This window comes from Micropterus salmoides, unplaced genomic scaffold, assembly GCF_014851395.1.
Source record: "Micropterus salmoides isolate LMB-PRFRI ecotype aquatic unplaced genomic scaffold, ASM1485139v1 Ms_hic_scaffold_16, whole genome shotgun sequence".
NCBI classification, from domain to species: Eukaryota; Metazoa; Chordata; class Actinopteri; order Centrarchiformes; family Centrarchidae; genus Micropterus; species Micropterus salmoides.
Genome location: NW_024040707.1, coordinates 8,743,938 through 8,760,386, shown reverse-complemented (window position 1 = coordinate 8,760,386; position 16,449 = coordinate 8,743,938). Strand labels below are relative to the sequence as shown.

Here is a 16,449-nt window from a genome sequence, read left to right as displayed (position 1 = left end):
GCAGTGACCATTAGTTTAAAAAAAAAAAATCTTTTTAGTATTTTTTCCAATTTTGTTCCTTTATTTCCTCAGATCTCATTGTTGGTGCCTTTGGTGTTAATAAGGCAGTTCTCTATAGGTACGTTGTTTTGAATCATATACTATAATCATGCAGTGTGTTTGTTTAAAATAATTCGATATATATTTATTCACGTTTTTGCAGAGAAAATCAATAGTCGTATTTACTATGAAGCTGTAGCTAGCAGACAGCTAGATTAGCTTTGCATAAAGACTGGAGACAGACAGAATTGTAAAATTGCAGGTTTTAACGTCGCTGGTAGGCAGATTTTTTTTACCTTTGGACAGAGCTAGCTAGTTGTTTCCCTCTGTTTCTAGTCCTTATGCTAAGCTAAGCTAAGCTAACCATACTGCCATAACATACAGCTGAGCTGAGAGTGGTATCAATCTTCTCATTTTACGTTTGGCAAGCAAATATTTCCCAAAATGTATAATCTTTGATTATTGAGTCTTCAATCTACATTCTTTTTGTTACCCACAGATCCCGCCCAATAGTAAACACCACTGCCTCTCTGACAGTATACCCCACCATGATCAACCCAGAAGAGAAGAATTGCATGGTCACCAATGGAAACACCAGCATTCCTGTTTCCTGGTGAGTGTTCAGCTTGTCCAGTACTGACACTCATCTTCCTGTGGCTCAGGCTTCAGTACTGCTCCCTTGGTATATGTTTGACTCAACTGCAAAATGATGGGCTTTCCCATTTTCTCCACATGCGTAAGCACTCCTATCCTGGCAGGAAGTTCTGATAAGCAATATCCTCTCCATCAGCAGTCATGGTATTCATTTATACCGAGAGCTGTTATCTAACCTGTTTTCAAAAGGTCTTCATATTACACTGATTCTGTTGAGGAGCAGAGAAATAACATGCTGAATAGCAGCATTGTTAGCCATTTTTGGCCTCCTCCAAATGTGCACAGTATTCAGTTCCAGAAAAGGGGAGAGGAAACAGATGACGGTTGCTCGCTGCTCAACATGGTTGACACTGTGCTCATGTGTCTGCTTTTTCCCCCTTTCCAGATCCTGATCCATAAAGGAAACTCTTGTATACACATGTGTCTTGATTACACTACGTTGCCTGGTGATGAAGAGTTTTTGGTGGGGGTGAAGCGAGAGCACAAGGGATAATGGGAGGGAGGACGGGAGGGGAGGGGCTAGAAGAGTTCTGCTGTTGCTTTGAATGAGATATTGTTTGGTGGTGGAACACAGCTGGGAAACATCAGGACACGTAGACTCCCGTGAGATGCACATACAGTCGTGCAGAAACAGGCAGACACAGGAGCATATACATGAAGTTATTACTGCTCCTCGAAAGAAGTCCTTGTACCTGTGCCTTTTTTTCCACTTCTCTTCCCTATCCTGTTTTTTGTTTCTCCCTTTTTCCCTTTCTCACTTCTTCCAGTTTTTGCTCTGTACCTCTTTTGTGGGTTTACTAGTAAAGGGATTGAAGGTTTTGGGGTTGCAGACTTTTGGACAGCAGCAGCGTGTTGTGCGACTGATGTCATGGGAGAGAGCTACAGGCTTATACAGACAGCCATTGACTGGTCAGCACTGAAACCCGAGTCGTTGCCCAATTTCACCCTTCTTAACTCTGCTATTCCTTTGTGTGTGTGTGTGTGTGTGTGTGTGTGTGTGTGTGTGTGTGTGTGGGGGGGGGGGGGTGACACAGATTTATCAGCTTGGCTGACGAAAGCAGTTAGATGCCAGTATGTCTCCAAAAATTTGGCATTTTTTAAATATTATTCATTGTATTCCAATTACGGCTGGTGTGTTGCAATGTGAACCATGTAAGGAGCTGACACAAAAAAAGTGGGCCATGAGAGAAAGTGAGAGAACAACTGAGGGCAAATGAGGTGTCTTGTGTGTACAGTATATTTATACTGAATCTCTGCCATAAATGAACATGTTCCCCTCATCATGTCCTTGTCCCCTCTGTCCAAAACAGTGTCAACCTGAGTTTCTGCATATCTGCTGATGGGAAGCACCTACCAGGCATCCTAGGTGATCCAATTTTCCACATCTGCATTTTATTACATATACGGAAACTGTCAAGTAGCCACCAATGGTAATGTTTTAAATTCACAACAGTCTGTAGGTTAAAGTGTTTTGACAGGTGATGTAGCTTTTGGATTTTTTTTTATGACAAAAAGTGGAGAACAGTGTGCCAAATATTTTCTGTGATCCACCTTTAATGATCAAACCTCTTCTGTGCTCAGTCTGCTTTACTTATCAACCCCTAGTTATTATCTTTAATTATTTCTTCCTTTATCCACATGTGTTCCCGTGCCATTAAGTTTAAGTTACATTGACTACATTGTGTGTGCTGTGGAGTATTTATGGAGGTCTTTGGAAAACCTGTCATTACGTGACTCACGAACATTCATCATGCCATGAATGCTCATTTGTGTGTGTGTTACGTGTTCCAGATTTCCAGGTGGAGTTGCAGCTTGATAGTCATAAGCACAAGCAGAAAGGTGCAGTGAAGAGGGCTTTGTTCTTGGATTCCCAGCAGCCTTTGCTCCAGAGGAGCGTAATAGTGCGCCATGGCGAGCGTATATGCAACCACACCAAGATCTACCTAAGAGTATGCCCTTTTTCTCACAAAAAAATCTCTGATTGTCGTTATTCATCCTGTGATTTAAGTCAATGCAATATCATAATCACCAGAATAAATTTCAATAAAAGGAGCTTTTCTAAAAAAACATATGAATCAGTAGCTGTAGTTATTCTACGATTATAATTGCAAACCTAAATCCCGGGAACAGCAGTTTCTTCCTTTTGGTATAAATTGTATCTGACAAAAGCCCTGGTATGCGTTTCTTTGACTGCAGGATGAGAAAGACTTCAGGGATAAACTCTCCTCCATTTATGTGGCCTTGAACTTCAGCTTGGATCCAAAAGCTGCAGCTGACTCCCACGGCTTGCGGCCCATCCTCAACTATCAGACCACCAACGTAATTGAGCAGAAGGTACTTTGACGTGCACTACACCTCCCCAATCTTCTATCCAGCGCAGTTACTAACCACAGGGCTTCTAGTGTGTGTGTGTGTGTGTGTGTGTGTGTGTGTGGTATATATGGTGGAGCAGTGTTCCCTAATAATGTGCATATGGTTCTTTGCTTGGATTGCTTGGACTCATTCTCTCTGAGCTGATAAGATTATTCACCACATTGAGTAATCATTCTCCGTATCACCGCCCAGCTACTCACTGACTTTCTCCTGTCCCTGATGAAAGAGTGAGCCTGCTCTTTTTAATGTAAAATCTAAGCTACTCTGCTGGGAAGAGGTCCAAGTTGTCTGCTGTTTTTTTTAAAAAATGAAAATGTGAGGCATATGTACAATGGAGCATTTCCCTGTCCCAGCAGGAATTGTTCTCAGCCTGCTTGGCTGCATAACGGTACATAGGTGACTTGTTCCAGAGCTACAGACACAGAAGGTTGGTAGATATTTCAGGGTGGGGCACAGCCACGGTGTTCGCCCATCTGGTTGAAATTTCTCGGCATTTCGCCAGTTTTCTTCTGGCAGTGAGAGAGTAGAGTTGGCTCAACAAGTGGGCATCTTTCCGCTGGGGCACAACACGCACCATATGTGACTTCAGCAACAGTCAGTTGGAGTGTTTGGGGAATGGCAATCAACGTAGTTTTATCTTCCCTCTTTCTCCATTTCTCTCTCCATGCTGGTGTGTTTCTGTCTTTTTCCTGTTGGATCAGGACTGAACCCTGTCATTGATGTTTTCCCTAGATATCAAAATTCGGGCCTCCAACAGATGTGGTCTATGGCCGAACCAAGACCTTGACACAAGCCTTAGCTAAGATATCAACCTTAAACATGAAGAAAGTCTTTTTTGTGAAACACCCAAAGAGGGCAAACTGGATCTGTGTATATGTGTGTGAAAGGGGAATGGTGTCAGACTGCCAACATATTTCATTAATCTTGCTTTAGATTGTGTGAATATAACAGTGTATAAACAGTGAAGTTATACCGCAGCCTTGGCCTTCATCAGACACATGATGCCCTATTGATTTCCACATATGCTTTGAGATTGTGTGGCAGGCCATGTGACATTTCATTGACTCTGCCAAGTTCTTACTTTCCTCAAGCCAGAGTGAGAAAGGGAGATGGTTGATGTGCACAGCACATTTTCTCTCTCTCTCTAATCTTAACATATTCCATATGTTTCTATGAGAGTTATGGACATTATGATGGATCTATTAATTTGCATAATACTAAGGTCTTGTATGAAGGCATACATTTGTGCAAAACCAGAAAGAATCCCAGTTATTGTCACCTTTTTAGAACTTGGAAACTTCTGAGATTGTGCATCAATGCCCCCATTGTTCTGAATAATAATACCATCTGACCAAATTATTGTGAATTTGATTAATGTTCTCCACTAATTCTGCCAAGTTAGTATTTTGATTTCACAGCATGATGCTTGATCTCATTATGTCACATGCTGAGGTCAGTGTTGTTGTTTGACTACAGTTACGGGCCTGCAAACGTTGTTTTGCTGCCCTACACATACAGACCAGGGTGCACATGTGGCCAAGTTAGCATGGTGGTTACCATGGTGTCCATAATTAGAGCCCCTGGATGGTGTAATGACAAGGGGGGCGCTTGGCTCTCTCTAATCTCCTCCTCCATTTCTATTTATTATCCTCATCGTCCTGAGCATCATCACACTGTCACAGTCACAGCGGGATGCAATTTAGCAATCCGCAGGGCTTTCCCTGCCACACGTTCAGTGGTCATCCACTTATCCAGCAGTGTTTCTGTTGCTTTGTTGTCTATCCATTCACTGTAATCTCTGAACCCCCACTTCTGCTTTTCATGTCAGCAGAGAAATTGTATGTCTCAGTAGTTCCTCTAGGCTGTAGGCTCATCCCTCTACATATGATCATATACTGCTGTGGATCGCTGGGTGGCGTAGCGTGTGGTAGAAGTGCGGTATGCCACATAGTGCCGTGATATGGGACACTGGTTTAGAGCTGGGAGCTGGCAGCTTTGTGCTCAGCACCACAGGAGGATCTCCTCTGGCAGGTTCTCCAGGCCAAATGTTTCGTCAGTTCATCATTTCCTTCTATTACGTTGCAAACAGAAAGCGTGTGAGTGTGTGTGTGTTTGTGCAGGGACAGCTGGATCAGGAGAGTGCATCTGTGCCTGTCATGACCTCACTGAGTCAGTAATCGTCCCTCTGAGCCACAGCATTGTTTTTAACTGTCTTATGGGCAGTGATGATGTCTTGTAGATAAGGGGGACTGCAGTGCAGGTGTGTGTGTGTGTGTGTGTATGTGTTGAATAGTTGTTGGGAGGCAGGGGGGAATGTATTAGTCATACCACATGTCGCATCTTGTTACACTCATCCTGTTATCTCCCATAAACAGATATTTAATTTATCTTGTGTTCTTAATTATCTTCATATGCAGAAGAAGTGTGTTTTTAGTCAGAACCTCCAGTATGATCATCATTGTCTGCAGCCCCCATTAAAACTTTTATCACCCCCAATGTGCATCTTTCAGGCTCAGATTCTGTTGGACTGTGGAGAAGACAACATCTGTGTTCCTGACTTGAAGCTGGCAGTCCACGGGTAAGTCTGTTTGTTTCCTTATATATTTCTAAAAATCCTCAGAGCATGTGGATTTCAGGAAATATACTAGAATGCACTGGATAATACATGGTAAACTGTGAACAGGGTCACATTCGCTGAACTCTTCACCTCTACTCTGCAAATGGGACCTTGGATTTGAGTGCTAAAGTGTAGTGTTTTTGTTGTTCCACTGATTTGTTTAGTTTACAATACCAGAGAGAGACAGTTAATAGCCACAGCCTTGCGGTAGAGTAGGGGTACACCGTCCTCTGAAAACAGGAAGCTCTGCTCTACAGGTGCTATGACAAACAGTTATGGGGAAAATACTGGAGAGATAAAAGGGATCTGTTTTGAAAGTATGGGAGCTGTGTGCCAGAGTCCCAACCTCTCCTGCTTCTGAAGCCGTCAGGAGCACCCTGCCTGCCACACTTTGATTCAAGAAATCTGTTAGCATTTTTCTCAAAAATAACAGCCTCCTTGATACTCCCTTCTCTGCTCTGTCATTTTGATTTCACATTCCTATATTTATCTACCATCTGCCTCCATTTCTTTCAATGTATGGCTGATCCATCACATATGGAACCCGCTGTGAATGCTGCTCTCCGTCCAAGTGCAACTCTAGAAATTGAGCTGTAGAAAGTGTGATTAGTGCAATTAAAATAATAGCTTGATGTTTTTGTCTGGTCTGTAGTAAATTAATAAAGCCTAATAGTAGTTCGAAGGGTTGACGGGATGGCCATGATTTAGTGGAATTTTGGACAAAAAGTATCCGTCATTCCTGCAATGTTGTTTCTTTTGTTGCACTGCCAAAGCACATAACCTGTTAGACCATGTGTCCCTCAGGGAAGCTTTAAGGTTTTGTGGAGTTTTCTAATTTTGAGCCATTGTTTGGTTTAAAAAAATGCAGTGGCAGTTAGAATCAGACCATGGTTGACTCGCAGGCCGGCTGAGGATCAGCTCCAGAGCTTCTCTCTCTTGCTCTCCTGCACTGCTCTATGAGAGAGGGCTGTAATTAAAAGCGTCTGTGTGGCCCTCCATATGGAATTTCTCATTGTTCTTAGCTGTGGAAGGAGGTGGAGGGAGTGAGAGAAAGCAAGGAAGGGGGAGGTGTTTTACAATCCTACGCTCTGTTATACAGCATGTTTGACTTTATTACCACATTGGAAAGGTTTTCATTTAATAGGGTGCGGGGGCTTTGGTGAAGAATTTAATTAATATTTTTCTGTAGCCAGGCATTAAAGAAAATAGATATGCCAAGCAAAAAGCCTGACAATTTAGTAGTTTTATTAAAGCAACAGCAATTTATTGCCCACTCTACTGCTAGCAAACACAAACAAAGAATGTCATGTTTACTCATGTTCACGCAACGGTGTAACACAACTTGATCCATGTTTATTTGTCTAAGGAGTCTTGACACTATTTAACCTGACCATCGACCCTATTAGTAATCATTTTTTCTTTGGTTGGGTCCTCAGGAACAGGAAGGAAGTCTATCTGGGTGATGACAACTCGCTGACCTTGACTTTCAATGCCAGGAATGAGGGTGAGGGAGGGGCGTACGAGGCAGAGCTGTATGTGGTGCTGCCCCCTGAAGCTGACTACAGCGGTATTGCCCGCAATAATGAGGTGACTAGAAATGCAAAACACAGTGAAAACCCACAACTTCCAGAAACTAATACACCTCTTGAGACATGATTACGGTTGTTGGTCTTTTTCTTGATGATTATCCTTTTTTTGTGGTTTGACCAATGTGTTCTCTTGTTTTTCAGAGCCTGGCCCAGCTGACCTGCAGCTATGAGACCGAGAACCAGACCCGATACCTCAGCTGTGATTTGGGCAACCCGATGAAGTCTGGCACCAGTGTAAGGACACCACTATCTCTTGGCAGATTTTTTTCCCTCTTTAGCTCCATGCCCTAATGACTTTAAGGATTGTAGAATACGCAACTCTACCTGAAATGTATATATTGGTGGTAAACAGTTAACACAATATCATGATTTGCTGCTGTTTGTAGGAAACGGTTGTATGTCATCCCCAGGTTGGATATGAACAGCACAGGAACAGTCTGTATGTGTTAGGAACTGTTGTCACAGGAAGAACAGACTCCATCTGTGCCCTCAGCTTCCTGCTGGGTAGAGTTCCCCTTTTTAACGATTGTGTCACATGGTGACATGCTTTAATAGGTCTGTAGAGGAAAACCATCAACTACTTGTTAACTGAAAGAGACAGATAGAACTTTCCAAGTGCGTTTGTTGAATGGGAGATGGAATTATAAAGAAAGAAAGGGCAAAGCAAGAACTCTCAGACACATTTAGGACCTGTCCACGTGCATTGCATCTGCCTGCGGGGCATAAAAGGAGTTCACAGACTGACACACCAAAAACATCACATATATCTATCAGAGGATTAGATGAGTGGAGTAGAGAGTGGAGGAATGGCTGCCTGATAGTCCTTTACAGTACTTTAAATAGAGTATATAAAGCTCACACAGACATTCTAGTTTTAGGTATGTTACCCACCTTTGTCTTCTCTGTTACTGGTTAGGTAATAATGTAGAAATAATGATAATGATGATGATTTATGTGTTGGATCTTCCTCTCTGCAGCTCTGGGCAGGTCTGCGCTTCACAGTGCCACGACTGAAGGACACGCACAAAACTGTTCAGTTTGAGCTGCAGATTCGCAGGTACAACTTCATGTCAACACACAATAGAGTCGCCAACAGTTTATACAATATGTGTGGATACTGAATGAGTAGTACCACAGCTCTCGAACGATGTCATCTAATCAGAATCTTTTTGTTCTTGATTGACAGTAAAAATGAGAATAATTCCCACAGTGAGGTTGTACCGTACAAGCTGGAGGCAGTTGTTCAGGCTGATGTCATTCTACAGGGGTGAGTTGAGCATTAGGATTCCCTGATATGAACTTTTGGAATTTTATTAACTCTCTGGTGCCCCCTGACACTTGTTCTCACACCCCCACTTCTCTCTTTTCAAGTGTGTCTCGACCAGATAAGGTCTTCTTCCCGCCAGTCAACTGGAAGGTGACCAAAAGCTATGGGGTGGAGCAGGATGTCGGGCCTGTAGTGGAACACATCTATGAGGTAATCAGCCATGTTCTTAGCTGTGCAGACTCATTGGGGCGGAGTAGATTGGGTTGGAAAGCAGATTCTACTGTTTAGAAAGCAAGTCAACTTCCCAGGGCAGCAATGAGGGAAAACCAAAGAAAGCACTGATTTATTCTCAGGCTGTGCAGATCCACTTTAACTTGGGTGAGATTTAACAGTACTGTACTTTGGGTGACCTATTTGTAGATTAGGGAAATAAGTAAAATATGAAAGAATGGAGAAAAAATTATTGCAGCCTCCCAGTTACAACAATCCAGCTGCTTTAGAAGTTTTCTAATACTTCACATACTAAAGTGTCCTATTTAATTTCCTTTTTTCTAGCTGGTGAACAACGGGCCCAGTGGGATCAGCCACACCCAACTTGAGCTGCGCTGTCCCCTCAGTGTCCAGGGTCACAATCTCCTTTACCCCCTGGAGTTCTCCACAGAAGGCCCCATTAACTGCACCTCCGACAAAAACATGAACCACCTACACCTCAAAGTAAGTGCTTTGTACGCAGAAGCACACCTCTCAGGGTCAAATGAGGCAAAATCAGATGGTAAACATCTCCCACCAATTTCTAGTCAGATGTATGATTAACAGCTGAGTCCTCCTGCTAGTTGGCCCACACCCACCTCCTCCTCCTCCCAGCTTCCCAGCCCCACCCAGGACACTTACCCTGCCACCGCTTTGAAGTTCCAGCTCTTTCTTTTGCCCAGCACAGCTTGATGAACCACCTCATCCAGTACACTCACTCATCTTCATATCCAGCGACGCACCCCCTTACACCCAGTAGCAGCTTTGGGATTTTGTAGGCAAAACATTTCAGTGCAGTTTGTGTTTACATTTAAAGCTTGACAGATGTTGAGCAGGGTTGTGAGTGGTCATTTATCTTAGCTGTGAAATAATGTTTTTTCCTTCCCTGATGAATTGCTAGGTATGTTGCATTTCCACATGGAGTAGAACTCACATGCTTCTGATTAATGACAAAAAGCCAAAGGGTCATTCTAACATTGGTTTTTATATTGACAGAAAGGGTGGTGGGCTCTTCTGCCTGATGAGGTCAGTGTCTGTGTTGTCCTAATGGGTGGTGTGTGTTTGTTCCCTCTCCTCCTTTTAGCTCCAGCAGACATCCACAGAACCTATCCTGGCACTGAAGGCACAAGAGCACCATGTCGAGAGGAGGGACGTCCACAGGAATCCACTCACTCACTTGACTAACCTGGTAAGATGCCTAAAGGGGAATTGTCACGTTCTATAAATACAACATGTTGAATGCATGAATGAACATAATCAAGCCCAAATGTGAAGTCGAATGTAATAAGAGGACTTGAATGTGAGGGAATGAAGAGCTTGAGTTTACAGTTAAGAGTAAATGTGGTTAAAGCCTATTTTTGTGTCACTTACACAGCAGGACAGAACACTGTCAGGTTTAAACTATATACTTTGCTGCTTTTCCTTAACTTAAGTGTACAGATCTGGATCAATTTTGGTGACACTTGGCCCTGATCTTATATGAGTCTCCTGGGATTGGGTAATTAGGTTATGATGTCGTTAAAAGGGAGGGGTCAGAGGGCACAGCCTTGTCCCGTCGTGAATACCATTAAAGAGCCTTTAGTAGTGGTGGAGGGGTGGAGAGGCTGAGAAGACATGGGACATGGGAGGGCTTTTTGTCAGTGATGCACTGGTTACTTCACAGACTGCTCTCTCATTTTCGGCTCTGGGTGTTGGGAGGCCCCGAGCCCCCACACACTAGCCCTATTGATCCACCCAGCTGCAGGTAGCTTCTCCCTCTGCCTACGTCTGTGGATACCTGCCTCCACTAAAGAGGTCTTTGTCTGTGCGCCTGTCGCTCCTAAACGTGCTCGTTTATCAAGCATGTCCAATGACACATTTGTATGAAAGACCCCATTCTCCCGTTTCCCCTTTTTCTGCACTTTTGTTTTTCATGCTCGGGACAACAGACATCTCTGTTCAAAGTGTCTCTTGATCAAAGTGTGTTAGTGTTTAGCAATGCTTGGATGAAGCTGTCAGCCCAGGTCATAGTGTAAGAATTTAAAAAATGACCTGCTGAGTCTTTGAAGAGCTGAGCATAAAGAACAAAGGACTGGCTTTAGTTGCACTCATAGTCAAAAGGCATTTCATAATTACTTGGATTATTTTTTTAAATGTTTGTCGTAGTCTCATTGTCTTGTAGTACTTCTAGTACTGCAGCAGGAATCTGGACCAAATCCTCTTATTAACATGTGTAACTATACACATAACTATTTATTAGAAACTGGGCAACCCATAAGCATTTATTAATGTCTATCAGTTATAACAGCATTATTACTAAATACAAAAATTGACACTAGCCAAAGGGATTTTTAAAAACAATCTGGCAAACCAAAAGTTGTTCTCATTAATGGCTTATTACTGATCTATGAAGCATTTGTAAGATATTTATTAGTCATTAATAAATCCATTAGTTAAACTACTATACTTAAAAACTAACTAATAAAGTTATTGTATCAGAAAGTGCAAAATCATAATTTTATTTTACATCACTTATTTTACATCACTTATTTTATTTTACATCACTTATAAAAATAATACTTGTTCTCATGTTGTTTTTTAGAAATAGGGTTGAAAATGAGATTATTTTGTCTAACCAACATTACAGAACCCAAAAGGATAAGATTTACAAAGACACAAAATCAGAAAAATCATCATTGATGATTTTTTATCGATCGACTAAATGATGAATGGACTAATCGTTTCAGCACTTTTTACAAAGTGTCAACCTATGCAGGCCCTGTGTGTACAGCAGCTGTGTAGTGAGGCTTGCATTTTATGAAGCTGTGGGAACAGCCTCCATGCCCACAAAATTCAGATAGACCACATAATCCCACCAGGGAGGATATGTGGGACTTAGGTCTGTGGCATCTTTGGCAGTGGTCCATGTTCATGTCATTTCCACAAACCTTTGTGACCCCGGTGCCCTGGGGCATCGAGGAGGAAGTGGACAGATACGCTCCTTGTCAATCTGAATACCCTCATTAAATCTGTCTAAGACTGAGCCTGAAGGAACAAGGCGGGTACTCTCTTCTCCTCTCCTGTTTGCCCTACTTGGTGTAATAAGTAAACTAATGCATTCCTGCAAGAAACCTGCATAAACCTCTCAGTCTGGGGGTGGTCTAGCTACAGCACCAGCTCTAAAACACAGTGTGTACATGTTCTAAAATGTTAAATGTACCAAGCTGCATTATGGGGATCTAATTAAGATTGTGTATTCTACAGTCTTGCGAAAAATGGGTCGGTTTTAGTGGTTGGGCAATATTATAGAGAGTGGTGCATGCTGCATTTTTACAGTCTCATGACATTCCTTCAATCTAATTTGAAGCAGGCGTGGAATAGAGATCATAACATTGGGCTCTTTGTTATATTTATTGGACCTGCAGCACTAACATGATGGTTATTTGTCCTTCCCATATCTGTTCTACCACTGTTCACTTTTGTCTGTATGACTTTCACCTGCGTTTAAGTCATGTGGCCTGGTTGGTCAAGTTTTGTGGGAATAATCTCTTTTATTACATTCCATCTATGCACAAGAATGGCTTAAACAAAACTTATTTAGCATTTCATTAACATTGTCTTAACTCCTTTCGCTCTGTTCCTGCAGTCCTGCTCTAATGCGGAGTGCTGGAAACTCCTGTGCAACGTGGGTCTGCTGGAGAAGGGGACTACTGCTATCCTCAAAGTGCGATCCCGCATCTGGGCCGAGACCTTCATTGAGGTTTGTTGGAGATGACCCTTGCCTTACAAACTCACTAGACATGTATTGTGCATGAACATGACTTCATACCAGATGACAAAGGCAGTGCAGAGGAAAACGCTGTGCACTGTAGATTAGTCTCTTCCCATAGGCCCCTCTGTGTTTTCTTATGTCAAGCCTTGGCAGGAAGTAAGAAGTTAAAACCTCAAATGTGCAGCTGGCAAAGGTGCATAGCTGCAGTAATCAGTCTCACATATTTGTTTGTGTTGACTAGGCATCAGCATTGGTTTTGGATCAGTTCTCAAGACTGTCAGTATGTCTCACACATTTGCCTCAACAAATGGGACAACAGTTGCTAAGAATCTAGATAGCACACTGGTTGTGTAGAATGCTGTTTCTATGAGTTAACCTTTTTTTTCGTCTGCCTGCCATGTCTAAGCTACACACAGACTATTTACTAGCTCCCGCATGCTGTAACAGAACGCACATGTGTGAATGCATTGAAAATTCATTATCTGGTTTCACAACTTCTCACAGGATAGGAATGCTGAATGGATTCTCTTTGGAAGAGGCACACGGTCTCTGTCGCTACCTAGTGTATTACTGGTGCATAGCATGCATTTTGAATCTGATTTTGTAACTTGCTTTATACCTTTCTTCAGAGAGCATACAAGCAATATGTACTGGAGTGCCTTGCCAGATACAGCGTGGAGAAGATGCCCTATGCCATCCTACCCAAACATTTTCCCAGTGGACACAAAAAGGTATTTAATTCATTAGTCAATTCATTCCAGAGGGTCTACTTTAATAAAAAGGTTTCATCTTAATTGTCTTTGTAGAGTTAAACTTACAAACTGGTTTTGTCATCAGGTGGTGACCCCAGTGATGTGGAACAAGCCAGATATCGAGAACTCAGTTCCTCTGTGGATCATCATCTTGGCGATTCTGGCTGGTTTACTGCTTCTGGCTCTACTAATCTACGTCTTATACAAGGTCAGTGCTGCTGTGACACTCAGATTACTGAAGAGTACTGAAAGATGAATGAAATCGTAACTAAACTGTGCTCATTTCTACTTTTAAAAAAATGTTTTCTTGTAGTTCGGCTTCTTCAAGCGATCGCTACCTTACGGCACTGCCATGGAGAAAGCACATCTCAAACCACAGGCTGCCTCTGAGGCCTAGATGACAACCGGAGCTACCAGAACCACAGTACCTGGCCATATGATTGCAACGGAGAAACACAATGGAACATGAAGAGTGGATCAGAAAGCAGCTGAAGAGAAAAGAAAGACCACTGGAACTCCGCTGTGCTGCACAAGAGGAAGACAAAAATCCAAAGATCTCCAAGCCAAATGAATGTTTTTTTTTTTCTGTTTTAATTTATGTCTTGTTTGTTGGCGGGTTGGGATTGTTACCAAATAGAACTTTTTTTCCTCAATGCCTCAACTAACATGAGACTGAACAACACGAAAGTGACTAGAAAAGAAGTGCAGGCTACCGTTAGCCTGTAGATGCAGTGAGATGTCTGTCGGGTTTCCTTTTGTTGATTCTTTTGATGGAGAGTTCTGTATTACCCCTTTAACTGCCTGTTTTTGGTGCTAATGATCTCTTGTGCTCACTGCCTCTGACAGAATATGGCCACATGTAGCTTGTGGCAGTCAGTAGCTGTGACTTACGCTGCCTACTGAGGCCTGGAAGTAGTCTTCTGGTGTTTCCTTAACACATTCTTATTGACAAAAGATTGGTAAACGGGTTTCAGGTGAAAACATAAACTGGCTATAGCAAAGGCAATATTATCTGTCTAAAGGTTGAAACCTAATCTATTGAATAGCTTAGCTTTTATCACAACATTTTAAATTTTACATAATTTAAATTTAAACCCTGACCTGTCTGAAGTGTTCCCTTGATTCTTGCCTAATGCATGCTGAGATGCTGGGCTCCAGCACCCCGCAATCCTGAATGGGATAAGCGGACATAGAAAATGCATGGATGTTTCTCAACTGTTCATGAAAAGGATCTCTCTCTGCCTCAGGTTGGTGGACAGTGCTGGCTTGAGTTGTTTTAGCACTCAAAGGAAATCTACTGATATAATTCCAAAGACACCAAAGACTGACTGACTGACCTTCCTTTGAGTTGATTTTGACTCCTACTGATCGCTTTGTTTAAATCCTGTTTGTTCATGTTCAGAGTTACCAATGCTGGCATCGTCTTTGTTGCATAGTCGACTGGGATGGGACTGGAACCACCACAGACCTGTGAAACCTCAGATTAGGCTTGAATCGGTGTGGTGTTCTCCTAAAGAGAAGAAGTCAGTGGCCATGGCCCAATGATGCCTTGAACCAAAGACGGGACAATCAGCAATGTTGTAGCCTTGACAGAGAGTTTTAGTCTGGGAGCAGGTGGGATCATCACTCTTTGAGTGTGAAGGATCCATTTTCAGCTTACAGTGTGTGTTACTGTGAGATACTGTATTTTTGATTGTCTTTGAGTAAAAGTTGCCCATGTTTAGAAAGAAAAGTGGCTCAAGCCATCCCACTACCAAAAGGCTACAGGGACTGAACATTAAAATACTTTGTGTTGGTTTCTTTTATTTGTACATAGATTTTATGTGCCTTAAATGTAAATACTTAATGTCTGTGGATTAGAGTTACGGCTGTGTGTGCTTGCATGTATATATGTGTGACTTCATGAATACATGCAATTGTGTGAATGGTGTATTTATGAATGTTTGTTTTGTGTATGAATTTATTACCTTTCCCACTGCTTAGTCCTGCTTATCCCTATCACCTCTGTAGCTTGAGATCATTGAGGTTAAGCCATTCTGCATTCTTATTAGTCTCGGTAGCATAAATACAGTCAGGAACCTATTCAGGAAGACCGCAAGGCAGCAATTAAAATACTTACAACCTCAGTGGAAATGGAAAAAAAAAAGACTGTAAGACTACCGTCCAGATGTTAGCGTCCTACAGGATGTCTTGTACCTCGACCAAAGGGATAATAACAGGCACTGGGAACTAAATGTTGTTTGGAAGTGCAATATTTATATTCACTCTTATTAATATTACATTGCTTTCTTTTGTTTTATGTTTTATTTGTGCCTGAATTGCCATAAACCAGAACTTCTTCTGTCAGAGTATGTGATACGCACATAGACTAAATCCTTTATAAGGTTCTGAGTTTTTATTTTCACTTGCTTTCTCCCTAAGCATACTTCAAGTGTGAAACTGTTTTTTTTTTGTTTTTTTTTAAAAGGACTTTTCCACTTCATACATATTCACCACTTTATTGCTGGACCACTTTTCTGATCTTGCTGAGTTTTATACCACAGACTGACACAGGAACACAAAGAACATATTTGAGTTGAACTTGGGTATGTTGACACAGTTTGATAATTTATGTGCTGTGCTGTTGCACACCTGTCCAAACACCAACACTATACTAACCACATGTTATACATTTGTTTGCCTCATCACACTCTTTTTATATGCCCCCTCTTATTGAATAGTGATTTATTATTAGTCAGATTCTCCATAAAATCCCCTTTTGGTAATTGATTTAAAATGTCTTTTAATATTGCTGGTATGAAAATTCTTTACTGAACATGTCAAACCATTATTTATAATGACAGGGGATTACATCTTCATCCATGGTTACAACCGGAGAAGGCACTGGGTTTTTACTTACATGTTAAATGTTTTTTTTTTTTTTTTTTTAACGTCTTAGCCCATTTTTCACTCTCCAGGACTTCCAAAAAGAAGTTGTACATATTTATGACAAGGAGAGTATTTTTGAATTCAAATGATAACTGATTTGTTGTGAATTTTTCTCACCCCATATTGGGGAGAACATTTTTGTCAGTGGGATAGACGGGGGGGTCTTTGGAGATCAAGTTTTACCTGTTAAGGTTTGTACTTTAAATAAAATATTTCCCTTTTTACAAATG

General features: G+C 41.8%; 1 protein-coding gene across 1 annotated transcript in view; it reads left to right on the top strand.

Annotated features, from left to right (window-relative positions):
• The window catches only part of itga5 (integrin, alpha 5 (fibronectin receptor, alpha polypeptide)), a 33,275-nt gene extending 16,828 nt beyond the window's left edge, over nucleotides 1-16,447 (top strand). The window contains exons 14-30 of the mRNA XM_038721945.1: nucleotides 73-118; nucleotides 539-652; nucleotides 2,004-2,059; nucleotides 2,485-2,642; nucleotides 2,890-3,027; nucleotides 5,577-5,644; nucleotides 7,120-7,270; nucleotides 7,414-7,506; nucleotides 8,250-8,329; nucleotides 8,459-8,539; nucleotides 8,644-8,749; nucleotides 9,095-9,253; nucleotides 9,873-9,977; nucleotides 12,414-12,527; nucleotides 13,169-13,270; nucleotides 13,377-13,499; nucleotides 13,605-16,447. Coding sequence (XP_038577873.1) covers nucleotides 73-118; nucleotides 539-652; nucleotides 2,004-2,059; nucleotides 2,485-2,642; nucleotides 2,890-3,027; nucleotides 5,577-5,644; nucleotides 7,120-7,270; nucleotides 7,414-7,506; nucleotides 8,250-8,329; nucleotides 8,459-8,539; nucleotides 8,644-8,749; nucleotides 9,095-9,253; nucleotides 9,873-9,977; nucleotides 12,414-12,527; nucleotides 13,169-13,270; nucleotides 13,377-13,499; nucleotides 13,605-13,688 — 1,778 coding nt within the window. The 3' untranslated portion in view covers nucleotides 13,689-16,447. The remainder of the gene's footprint in view (nucleotides 1-72; nucleotides 119-538; nucleotides 653-2,003; nucleotides 2,060-2,484; nucleotides 2,643-2,889; nucleotides 3,028-5,576; nucleotides 5,645-7,119; nucleotides 7,271-7,413; nucleotides 7,507-8,249; nucleotides 8,330-8,458; nucleotides 8,540-8,643; nucleotides 8,750-9,094; nucleotides 9,254-9,872; nucleotides 9,978-12,413; nucleotides 12,528-13,168; nucleotides 13,271-13,376; nucleotides 13,500-13,604) is intronic.
• The last annotated feature ends 2 nt before the right edge of the window (nucleotides 16,448-16,449 follow it).